The sequence below is a fragment of the Bos indicus x Bos taurus genome, chromosome 20, assembly GCF_003369695.1.
Source record: "Bos indicus x Bos taurus breed Angus x Brahman F1 hybrid chromosome 20, Bos_hybrid_MaternalHap_v2.0, whole genome shotgun sequence".
Classification (NCBI taxonomy): Eukaryota; Metazoa; Chordata; class Mammalia; order Artiodactyla; family Bovidae; genus Bos; species Bos indicus x Bos taurus.
This window is the reverse complement of record NC_040095.1, coordinates 39,914,123-39,926,475: the sequence shown is the minus strand read 5'-3', so window position 1 is coordinate 39,926,475 and position 12,353 is coordinate 39,914,123. Positions and strand designations below refer to the sequence as shown.

The 12,353-nt window shown below is 40.4% G+C and overlaps 1 protein-coding gene across 1 annotated transcript in view; it reads right to left on the bottom strand.

Moving 5' to 3' along the window:
* Window positions 1-12,353, bottom strand: part of ADAMTS12 (ADAM metallopeptidase with thrombospondin type 1 motif 12) — a 392,745-nt gene that overhangs the window by 138,523 nt on the left and 241,869 nt on the right. The window contains exon 12 of the mRNA XM_027520036.1: window positions 9,957-10,126. Within this exon, the coding sequence (XP_027375837.1) occupies window positions 9,957-10,126 (170 nt within the window). The remainder of the gene's footprint in view (window positions 1-9,956; window positions 10,127-12,353) is intronic.

Here is a 12,353-nt window from a genome sequence, read left to right as displayed (position 1 = left end):
CTCAGTCATAAAAATGAGCCTTGAGGGGCTTCCCTGGTGGTCCAGTGGGTAAGAATTCACCTGCCAGTGCAGGGGACACGGGTTTGATCTCTGATCTGGGAAGATCCCCACACCCTGGTCAACCAAGCCCAGGTGCCACAACTAATGAGGCCTGCATGCCTTAGAGCCTGTGCTCAGCAACAGAAGTCACCGCAGTGAGAAGCCCACCAATGTAACAAAGGGTAGCACTCCCCTCTCTGCAACTAGAGAAAGGCCATGTAGCAACAAAGACCTAGCACAACCAAAAGTAAATTTTAAAAACTATATATTAAAAAATGAACTTTGAACTTAGTGACAGAGGTCAAGGATGTTCGTGGCAGCTGTTTATCCAGGAAGAAACAGACACATCAATTAAGCTGCATTTACATAATGGAAGGCTAATGCAGTCACTAAGAGGAATAAGGTAATAGTGTTCCACTCCATGAGTGGAAAACTAGCAGAACTGGCAAAATATGAGTCCATTTGTGTGTAAATGGAAATCTGCTGTTAACAACGCTTGCCTCTGAGGGGTAAGTGTGCTGGGCTAAGAAGAATTCATTTTATTATATATGCTTGCATTTTAAAATAAGAAGCATATATTTCTTTTATAAATAATATCTTGGCCGTCAATCAAGACAATGGGGAAGGTCTCATTCCATGAAGAAAGGCCCTCATTTCAATCCTTCCTTTCATCTTCCTTCTGTGATACTGGATTAGCACATCCTTTATGGTTAGACAGGCTAACTGAAGTACACTGCAAGGAAGAAACATAGATTTCTATGGAACGTAAGTTCATTGGCCTATGGAGTCTTAGGGCTTCCCTGGTGGCTTAAGTGGTAAAGAATCTTCCTGCAATGCAGGAGCTGTAGGAGATAAGGGTTTGATCCATGGGTCAGAAAGATCCTCTGGAGGAGGAAATGGCAACCCACTCCAGTATTCTTCCTTGGGAAATCCCATGGACAGAGGAGCCTGGAGGGCTACAGTTCATGGGGACGCAAAGAGTTGGACAACTGAGCATGCACTATGGAGTCTAAGAATACCTAGTAAATAATCTGTGCTAAAAGCAAGAGCAAAACACAGACCCACTGCTGTGACTCCCAGAACCTGCACACCTATGACCTATTGTCGTGCCCAAGGCCAGAAGGAACCTGTACTCGAAAGCAGCCATTGTGAACTCAAGGTTCAGGGTTCTGAGGCAGTTTTCAAGGCGGCCCTGGAGTCCTGTTTCCCTGCCCTTTCCTCTGGCCTCTGTCTTTCACGGCTTTCTGAGTCATGTCATCAGGCGGGCCTGTGACACAGGGCCCTGCACAAGGGGTAAGAGTAGCAATGGGTGATCTTAGTTCTCAAAGGTCACCACAACGATCAGAGAGTCTGTACCGACACCGAACTCACTTCTTCCACAAGATCCAGAGTGGAGTGTTTTACCACCTCAGGTACACTCATCTTTCCTCACACACCTTTTTCGTCCAGCTCATGTGGTATTTCCCCTCCAGCTTTTCTATGCATTTGCAGTTAAGCTGAGTGAAAACTCTAAAACTAATGGACTGGTGAGCTCTGCCTTCACACTGTCTGACTAATCCTCTCAAAGGAAGCTGAGGGAACTGAATGTACTCTCTGAATTAAAGGCTGCATTTTCAGTTTTGCTGAAACAGGGCAGCCCAACGTTTTTGGATAATGATCTGCAAAAGTGATCATTAGAAATGAAACTAAAACTTGCTAAGAGGGATATAAATGACTTCTTAGGTCAAGGAAAATTTTGCAGGCATCTCACGTTCCGTCAGTAGGTTGCAATTTGAGCTTCACCATTTAAAAAAATCCAGTTTCTAAAATCCGTTTAAGGGCAGGGCTCCTTGGGTATGACTCCTGTGCAGTCACCCAGGGCCTCACACTTGGTTGAAAGCTCTGTTCTCATGTCTTAAAACTCTTAATAATTGTACATCTGCACTTATGTCGACCCTGGTTCGATTCCTGGGTCAGGAAGGTCCACTAGAGAAAGGATAGGCTACCCACTCCAGTGTTCTTGGGCTTCCCTGGTGGCTCAGCTGGTAAAGAATCTGCCTGCAATGTGGGAGACCTAGGTTCGATCCCTGGGGTGGGAAGATCCCATGGAGAAGGGAAAGGATACCCACCCCAGTATTCTGGCCTGGAGAATCCCATGGGCTGTAAAGTCCACGGGGTTGCAAAGAGCCGGACACAACTGACTTTCTCTTTTCACTTGTGCCTTCTCAGTGAAGGCTGATGGGCAGTGGGGCACGTGCACCTGCAGAAGAAATCTGTGATGTGTGTGTGTGCAGCTTCTTGCCAGGTTCTAAGAAATACTCAACCTTAAGCAAAAGGCATAATTTAAAATGTTTTGTTGTTTTAACAAGTAACATTTAACTTAAAAAAGAAGCCCAGTTTAAGAACAGGCTCAGATCAGCTTGAGGGGAAAAAAAAAGAAACAAAAAGTCCTGACCCAAAATCCAACCCAAAATCAGTCAAATAATTACCAAAACTCTGTAAATTTGGCTGATCTAAAATAGTATTATTTCACTTTCTGATAAGGTAATATTGTAATCTCCAAATATATAAAAATATATATTAAACATTAGAAGGTGTTAAAATTAATATATTCTACTATAACCATAGAAAGGATGAAAATAGGAGTAGAATTGTTAAAAATGAATTAAACCCAATTCACTGATGTTTTAGATGAGGCTGAATGTAGTAATGTTTGCTGTATGTTTAGTAATGTTTACTGTATGTTTATGCTCTTTTACTTAAAATGGTTAGGAACTGTGACACTAAATTTGGACTGTCAACTTAAATTGTTTACCAAACATAATTACTTTGACATAATGCTTAAATGTTTAAAAAAATTGATTTTCAAAGCAAGAGACATAAGTTTAATAAACCTAGCATTTGTCATAATACAAGCAGTCACTGGTCACTGGGGCTCTTTTCTTCCCACCACAGCCCCTTGGCTATAAAATCATCTATCTTAAAAAAAACACATGAACATCACCGTAGGTAAAATTTAAAATTCAATGCGTTGTTCTTAAGATAATGGACTTATCCCCGTCTCTGTTTTCACGGTTAATGTTTAGGCTGCAGAGTGTAGCCTGGGCTAACTCTTGGCTCTATTGTATAGTATGAATTTAAGAAGTTATTTATTCTTTAAATCTATTAGCATATCCATAAAAATTAGGTCAAAAACTTAAATTTCCACGTAGGATTTTCTTATGGAGTTAAAAATAAGAAAATGCATATAAAGTGTTGAGTGAAGTATGTGTACAGAATAAATAATGATATAAGTTTAATATAAGCTGTTCTCATTGAAAGAAAGTGTTAATTGCTCAGTTGTGTCTGACTTATTGCAACCCATGGACTGCAGCCCGCCAGGCTCCTCTGTCCATGGAATTCTCCAGGTAAGAATACTGGAGTGGGTAGCTATTCTCTTCTCCAGGGAATCTTCCCTGACGCAGGGACTGAACCTGGGTCTCCTGCATTTCAGGCAGATTCTTTACCGACTGAGCCACCAGGGAAGCCGTCTGTTCTCATTATCAGATAGTGATATGTTTTTCTGCAAAGTAGCAAAAAATGTGCTGCCTTGTTTTAAAGGGCAGCAGTTTATTTTCCCCACATAACAGAAATTTGGGGGCTATCCTCCTTCTATCTCCCTCTTAGCTGTCTGAGCGTGGATGCAATAGGACAGGCAGCAAGAGAAGAGTGAAAGGCAGAAAGATGGGATTGGGGCTGAGGGCCGCTGCATCAAAACCACTAAAATCCTTCTCAGAGGCCTGACCCAGTGAGGCTGCCCACTTTATCCTTTGGCTGGAATTGGGGCTCTAGGGAATACAGGTTAGCAAGTCTTCTACTTTTCCCTTTTCAATTGTAGAGGAAAGTGAAGGGGAGGAGGGCTGTGAATGGTTTTGAGATGTCCACAAACATCATCCTTATTATTCCATCATTTTCCCTCCGTAAGCTATAGATTCCTAGTTTGTGAAATGAGAGCCATATGGCTAGAAGATCTCCTGGGATGCTCACCACACTGACATTCTCATTTGAACACTGGGTCTTCATTGCTATGAATGAGCTTTCTCTCTTATGGCAGCTACTCTCTTAGTTGCAGTGAGCAGGCTTTTCATTGCGGGGGCTTCTCTTGCGGCACACGGGGCTCAGTAGTTGTGGTACATGACCAACTGTGGCAACTCTGAAGGTCCTTCCAGCTGTAGAGCTCCCATGGGGGTGGAGAAGCCCTCAGCTGAGACTGCACTGTAGCCTGGGTTCTATCCCTGCCTAACCCCTTTTCCTTCCCTCTTCTTCTGCACCTGTTGAACTTCCTACATGCTAGTATCCGTCTCAGAATCTGTTTCCTAGGGAACATAACTGCAACAATTCCTTAAAGATGTTCCTGAAAGATCCTGTTTCAGGAGATGCAGACTAAGGTCTGACCTCATGTCAGATCCTTCACATTGGCTGGAAACCTCACTGGCAGCAAGCATTACTAGGGCTGAGATATTTAGAAGCAACAACTAAAAAATTAGCCTTAATGAGGAGTTATTTGGAGGTGCTGAGAAAAACATCCAAAATAGGAAGAGAGATTCCAAGAAAGTGATAGCACCAAGATAAGGTCTTTGCCATCCCCTAATTACTCCTTGGAAGGAAAGTTATGACCAACCTAGATAGCATATTGAAAAGCAGAGGCATTACTTTGCCAACAATGGTCCGTCTAGTCAAGGCTATGGTTTTTCCAGTGGTCATGTATGGATGTGAGAGTTGGTCTGTGAAGAAGGCTGAGCGCCGAAGAATTGATGCTTTTGAACTGTGGTGTTGGAGAAGACTCTTGAGAGTCCCTTGGACTGCAAGGAGATCCAACCAGTCCATTCTGAAGGAGATCAGCCTTGGGTGTTATTTGGAAGGAATGATGCTAAAGCTGAAACTCCAGTACTTTGACCACCTCATGCGAAGAGTTGACTCATTGGAAAAGTCTCTGATGCTGGGAGGGATTGGGGGCAGGAGGAGAAGGGGATGACAGGGGATGAGATGGCTGGATGGCATCACTGACTCGATGGACGTGAGTCTGAGTGAACTCTGGGAGGTGGTGATGGACAGGGCAGCCTAGCGTGCTGTGATTCATGTCATGCTCAGTCATGACATGACTGAGTAACTGAACTGAACTGAATAGAAGATGAAGGACATAGACATATTTCTGATTAACATAGGCTAATCAAGTCCCTAAGAATCTACATAAATTAGAGTAAGTATCTCAGCTTCTTAATCAAACAGACTTTATTCTTCAATTCCACCTCCATTATATAAGATTCTATAACCCTAAGTTATTGTCCTCTCTGTGACGAAGTTGCTTCATCTCTGAAGCATGGGGATGGGGGTTAGTGAAAAAACATATAGCCACATCTCTTCATGCTGGTGCTCCCATGAATGTGATCAAGGGGAGTTTGGCTGCCTTTTTTTTTTTTTTTTTGGCTAGGAGAGCTGGTAAAGAAAATGCCTATACTGGAAAATAAGTTGATCTAAATTAGGACTTTTCAAACCCTTTAGGCAGAAAAATTATTTTTCTTTTTTCAAATAAGATCTTGCAAATAAAGCAGATTAAAAAAGTCAGAATTCTATGAAGCATAAATTTTGTAAGTTCAAGTACATAAAGCTTAAAAATAGTTCAGTAGGATCCAAAGAGACTATTAAGATGAACAGAAAAATTTGAAATCAAGTTTACAGATGGCAGTTACAGACTTGCATGGTTGCAGCATCTAATTTTTTTCTATGGGTTTTTTTTGTTTGTTTTCACATGCGTGAAGTTGCTTCAGTCATGTCTGACTCTGCGATCCTATGGACCATAGCCTGCCAGGCTCCTCTGTCCATGGGTGGGGATTCTCCAGGCAAGAATACTGGAGTGGGTTGCCATACCCTCCTCCAGGGGATCTTCCCAACCCAGGGAAAGAACTCAAGTCTCTTAAGTCTCCTGCATTGGCAAGTGGGTTCTTTACCATTAGTGTCAACTTTTGTTTGTTTGTTTGTACAGCATTGAAGAATCTTGACTCCTATATGATATTATACATGTTTCAATGCCATTCTCCCAAATCATCCCCCTCTCCCTCTCCCACAGAGTCCAGAAGACTGTTCTATACATCTTTTGCTGTCTCCCATACAGGGTTATCGTTACCATCTTTCTAAATTCCATATATATGCATTAGTATACTGTATTGGTGTTTTTCTTTCTGGGTTGCTTCACTCTGTATAATATGCTCCAGTTTCATCCACCTCATTAGAACTGATTAAAATGTATTCTTTTTACTGGCTGAGTAATATTCCATTGTGTATATGTACCACAGCTTTCTTATCCATTCATCTGCTGATGGACATATCATATAAGAAACGAATCACCAGTCCAGGTTCGATGCAGGATACAGGAAGCTTGGGGCTGATGCACTGGGATAACCCAGAGGGACGGTATGGGGAGGGAGGTGGGAGGGGGGGTTCAGGATTGGGAACATGTGTACACCTGTGGCGGATTCATCTTGATGTATGGCAAAACCAATACAATATTGTAAAGTAATCAGCCTCTAATTAAAATAAACAAATTTAATTTAAAAAAAAAAAAGAAAAATCTTGACTCACACAAATGGCTGTAAATGATATGATAACAGTTTAAAACAACTTGATCTGTCATCTCAGGATATTTCTCAATTGAATTGTGTTGATGGGAGACTTTTATTCTAAGGTCTGTAGAAAACCAAATTAATATGTATAAGTTAATATACTGATGGTTTTCAACATGTTAAAACTCAACATATACTATTTTTTGAATGTAAGCATTATTCCTTACTGCATTTTTAAAAACTAATTTTTCAATTAAATTAATTTTTTAGAAAATGAAATTAGAATCAAACATTTTTAGAAGCCCTGGAACAGAATTTGAAAACTAAAAGGTTTGATGGAGTCTGTATGCTTATTCCAAATGTTTGCATCTATGATGATTCTTCTGCCATTGGCTGCTCAGCAAATCTGCCAAAACTCTGCTGTACATGGAGTTTATCCTCTGGTGGCTTCTAAGGGAAGCCTGGGAAGGTATAAAGTACTCACTGCCTGGTACAGATCGAGTGCTCTGCATGGAGCTGTTGTCATGAACACCACATTGTTGTCACCAAGGATGCCCATCAACTAAGCAAGTAATAGCAACTCTGTAGTACAGAGTTTGATAGTGGGACAGAAGTCAGTGTGTTGGTCAAGATAGTAGCTACTCAGTTTAGAGCTCAAATAATATCACAGGAGCCTATAAGAAAACCACTGAGATAGAGAATGGAGGCTTACAGCCCAGGCAGACGAGTTAAGCAGATGGCACTCAGTATAATTCCCTCACATGGTATACAGAGTCTCAATACTAGTTACAGATGCAAAACAATCACTCCAAAAGTGAATGAAATCTGTTTCTACTTTCATAACTCTCATTTCTTTAATACCTACTTCTATGTTATGCAAAAAGGAAGCACACACTTTGTTGCTGTTCAGTCACTAAGTTGTATCCAATTCTTTGTGACTCCATGAACTGCAGCACCCCAGACTTCACTGTCCTTCATTATCTCCCTGAGTTTGCTCAAACTCATGTCCATTGAGTCAGTGATGCCATCCAACCACCTCATTCTCTGTCATCCCCTTCTCCTCCTGCCCTCAATCTTTCCCAGCATCAGGATCTTTTCCAATGAGTAGGCTCTTCACATCAGGTGGCCAAAGTATAGGAGCTTCAGCATCAGTCCTTCCAATGAATATTTAGGGTTGATTTCCTTCAGGATTGACTGGTTTGATCTCCTTGATGCCCAAGGGACTCTCAAGAGTCTTCTTCAGCACCACAGTTTAAAAGTATCAGTTCTTCAGTGCTCAGCCTTCTTTATGGTCCAACTCTCACATCCATACATGACTAGTAGAAAAACCATAGTTTTGACTATACAGACCTTTGTCAGCAAAGTGATGTCTCTGCACACAATCACTGCTTATAAATCAATGAAAAGTTAAGCTGAACCAAATCTTTTTATTCTAAGTCCAGCTACTTGAGCCATCAGAGTCCAGCAGACACAAATCCAACCCTGAATCTGGCAGGTGTGGGGACTCCAAACTAAGCACCTGTCACAACACTGAGGCAGCTATGCCATTTTAGTTCTGCTCATTCAGGGTCTCTAGTATTACTGATGCAACTAGTTCTAACAAAGCAGAATTTCCAAAATATAGGTATAGGTAGTACCAACTGGCTATACCTTTCATCACTATTTTTTTTTTTTTTTGCACCCACATGAGTATATACAAGAGCTTTTCTGTATTCAGGTGCTTAGATCAGGAAGTAAAATTGCACCAAAAACCAAATGACTCACTCCTCTCGAGCATGAATGACGCTAAACAATGGGAGACAAGGAGCAGATGTTGCCCATGACAACCAACAGCCATCAGGGTATTTTGGAGACACAAAGTAGGAAAAGCACTTTTTTTCAAAATCAATTGACTGTATCATTTTCCTAACAGTCCATATATGTAATTTTTATTCATTGGCCGATACCTGGGAGTCCTCTTGTGTTCTATTATACTGGATTTCAGAAACTTAACAATCACACACAAAAGAAATGTGGTTACTTTTCACTATGTTGTTTCAAATTTCCTTAACTCAGGAACATCTTTTCTTTCATTCTCTACTGGAATAACAATGAAAAGCACAGATCCTCTTTGATAGTCTAGTTAAAGGTCAATGGGTTTTCCTCATTTTCAGAAGAAAACGTGTCACTGGTGCTGATTCAGGAGAAACACTGCCAAGGCTGCTGCTCCATTATCCAACTCCACTATGCCCTCATCCTCTGATGTGCCTCCTTTAGATGCTTGATTTTACATTGTACCCTTATGTGGCCCTAGTGGTAAGAACCCATCTGCCAGTGCGGAGACATAAGAGAAACTGGTTCGACCCCCTGGAGGAGGGCATGGCAACCCACTCCAGTATTCTTGTCTGGAGAATCCCATGGACAGAGAAACCTGGCGGGCTATAGTCCATAGGGTCGCAAAGGGTCAGACATGACTGAAGTGATTTAGCACGTAAGCATGTTGTCCTATAGATACAAAATGTTGATTTCTGGCCCAAAGCTGGCTCTCACTCATTTGCGATCAAGTTTCTCATTCATTTTCTTTCTTTTTTTTTTATGCTGGGTGCATTCTTTTTTTTTTTTTTTTTTAATTGGAGGCTAATTGCTTTACAATATTGTGGTGGTTTTTTGCCATACATTCACATGAATCAGCCATGGGTGTACATGTGTTCCCCATCCTGACCCTACCTCCTTCCTCCCTCCCCATCCCATCCCTCAGGGTCATCCCAGTGCACCAGTCCTGAGCACCCTGCCTCATGCATCGACCCTGAACTGGCGATCTGATTCACATTTTCTACCATCTTGTCTTGCCTTGTGCTTTTCTCCTCTCACTGGGAATTGCTGACTCTACTTAGAATGCCTTCCCCTTCGTTATTGCAGGAGAAAGACGACACATGCTTAAGAATTGTCAACTGCTTCCTTGGAAGACTATTTTGAAATTACTCCACACCCATAATGACCTTTACTGAGTTCCTGTCAAAATTATATTCAGTTCCACACATCATCAGTAAGCGCTTCCTCCTGTGTCCCAACAAGCCCCACATATTGCTTAGTTGTACCTCAGCTGTTTTGAAGTGAGTCATCATGTTTGATAAAATTCTCTTCTAACTCCCACAGAGCTTGGCAGGGAGTTGGAATAGTCACCTTCAACATTTACTGACTGACTTAACCAGGTCAGTGTCTCCACCTCTTAAAATATAAAACTCTTGATGGCATTACTCTCTTTTTTTCTCTGTACTGCATCACAGTACCCTGACGGATAAATGCTTTCTGACAATGGCTGTGGCCCTCGATCTGGAATATTCCATCACAGCTCCTTACCTGGATTAAAAACCGGAAACCAGTGGTAGAATGCATTCCTGTAGGGAACAGTGTCAAACTCACTGCACTGCATCTGCCGAAAAGTGGGTGTGTCCGGGCGACAGGGGTGGATGTTGCACAGGCGATAGCGTTTTCTTTCTCCAGTGCAGTACTTCCCTCCGAACTTTGGTCTACACATGAAACACACAAATTGCTCTCTAATTTCCTTAAAGGCCAGTATTCTATGTTAAAAATGCTCTGTCCCCGCTTATCTCCATTTCTGTCTTTTCTCTTTTTTCTACTGTACACATTCTTCTCTGGCTAACTTTTATGATTACCTCCAATATTTTAGTTTCCTGTTGAGAAACCTATAATGGCACCCTGTGACCATAGGATACAGTCCAGCCTCTTTAGCATGATGGCATTCAAGGCCATCATGATCCTGACTTACCTCACCTGAACATGGTTTCTTCCCACATTCCTTCTCATTTGCACACCGCTCCCGTGATACCAGCTGACTTGTTTGCTTCCCCCCTCCACCCCGCCGTGCTTCTAGATTTCCACTCTTCTCTAAATGTCTACATACTGCCCATCCTTTAAAGACAAATAAATGTTATTTCCATCTCCATCATGAATTCTATCTGAATTACTGCCAAAAGTAACCTCTTTCTCCTCTGGATAACATTTCGTTATCCAGCTGGAGGCACTTTCTATACTTATCACACCCAAAGATAATTCTTTAACCAAGGCAGTTCACAGTCATCAATTCCCTGTATGCAGAACTAAGCACTGTACTTCATAGTTGAGGCTAGGCTTGGTGGTTTCCTATTTGTGATGATGAAGTGATACTCTATGACTTGGCAGCTCTCCAATTCATTTCCATCTAAGAGCCTTTTATGAGCCAAGCCCTGCTGGGTTCTCACTAGACATCTGACCAATATAAATCAAGGATAGAGTGTCAGCATTGGCTGGTCAGGCACTGACCTGAATCTGTGACTGTATTTTTATTGACCTTCTTCTCAATGAACTTAAGCAAACCAGCTACTGAGATCAGATATGATCACTCTATGGAGTCACCCAAAGAGACTCTATGACAAACTGTAGCCTCTAAGATGGGAGTTAGGACCATTTTTTCCCCCTCAAGCCAAGTTAAGGGATTCATTTCCTCAACAGGAATGTCCTTTTTCTGACAACCATGGATTGCTGACCATCCTCCCAAGAAGGCTAAGGACTGGCAGTGGCTGATACTCAACAGTGACCACAGATCCTGGAGTAAATTGCTTGTATTTCCTGATTACAAAAATGGAAATAGTTTTTCTGATCACATTGAAACAAATTATAAAATAAAGATTTTCTGTAAAACAATTCTATAAGAAATTCTTTATTTTGAATTTTTGAAGCCACAGGAACCTGGTGTTTTAACAAAAAATAAGATTTTAAAACAATTTTGCCCAAATCCCTCAAATGTACACTTACTTATAGGCATGGGAAATGATAAAGATGTCACAGTAACTACCATTTACTGCAAATTTATGTAGTAGTTAGTGTGTTGAGTTATTCATAGATATTAACTTATTAACCTTTAGGAGAAATTACATATATAGTTAGATAGTTTATATGTGTATATATACATGCATATATATATATACACAGTAATACATTTATAATAAAAAGGAGGTAAGATTTAGAACTGAGATACTGATGGAATTGTTTTAATATATATCATTTGCCTTTTAAAATATGTGACTTTTACTGTTCAACACAGACTAATGTAAATTTAGATAAAAGAAGTTTAAAACATTTTCTACTTATAGGAGTCATCATATGTACACTGCTAAAAAATAATACTTAGGAACTAGTATACCAGCAAATAGTGAAATGAAGAATGTAATATATATATATTTGGAAATCAAGAAAACAGAATATTTCACATAAAATATCATTATACAAACTTAAAATATAAAAAAATTAAGCAATTTGATTAAAAAATTGAAAGCAACTTGTGAAATAACTTCTATGAAATCCTTAACAGGCTAATACAGAACTCTGAGGTTTACAAAATTCTTATCTAAAACATTAAAAATAATCATCCTCAAAAAATGTGCCAAGCTATATATGATTAGTTACCCAAGAGAAGAAAACTATTTTTACAAAATTATACATTCATTATAATGGAAAGAAAGCTGTGTCTTGTCAGTAAAATTGGGTATGATAATCCTCACTGATAGAATGGGGTTATTTAAAAGGACTTAATTATATAATCGTCTAGAGACTTTCACATGGATTGTACTTTAAAAAATTTTTTGCTTATTTCTCCAAATGATGAAATCAGTTTAGTTACCTAAGTTCGAATCCAGTACCAAGCCAGAATGAGACAAAGCAAGAAATAAAAAAAAACAAACTTTTTTCTTCATGCTC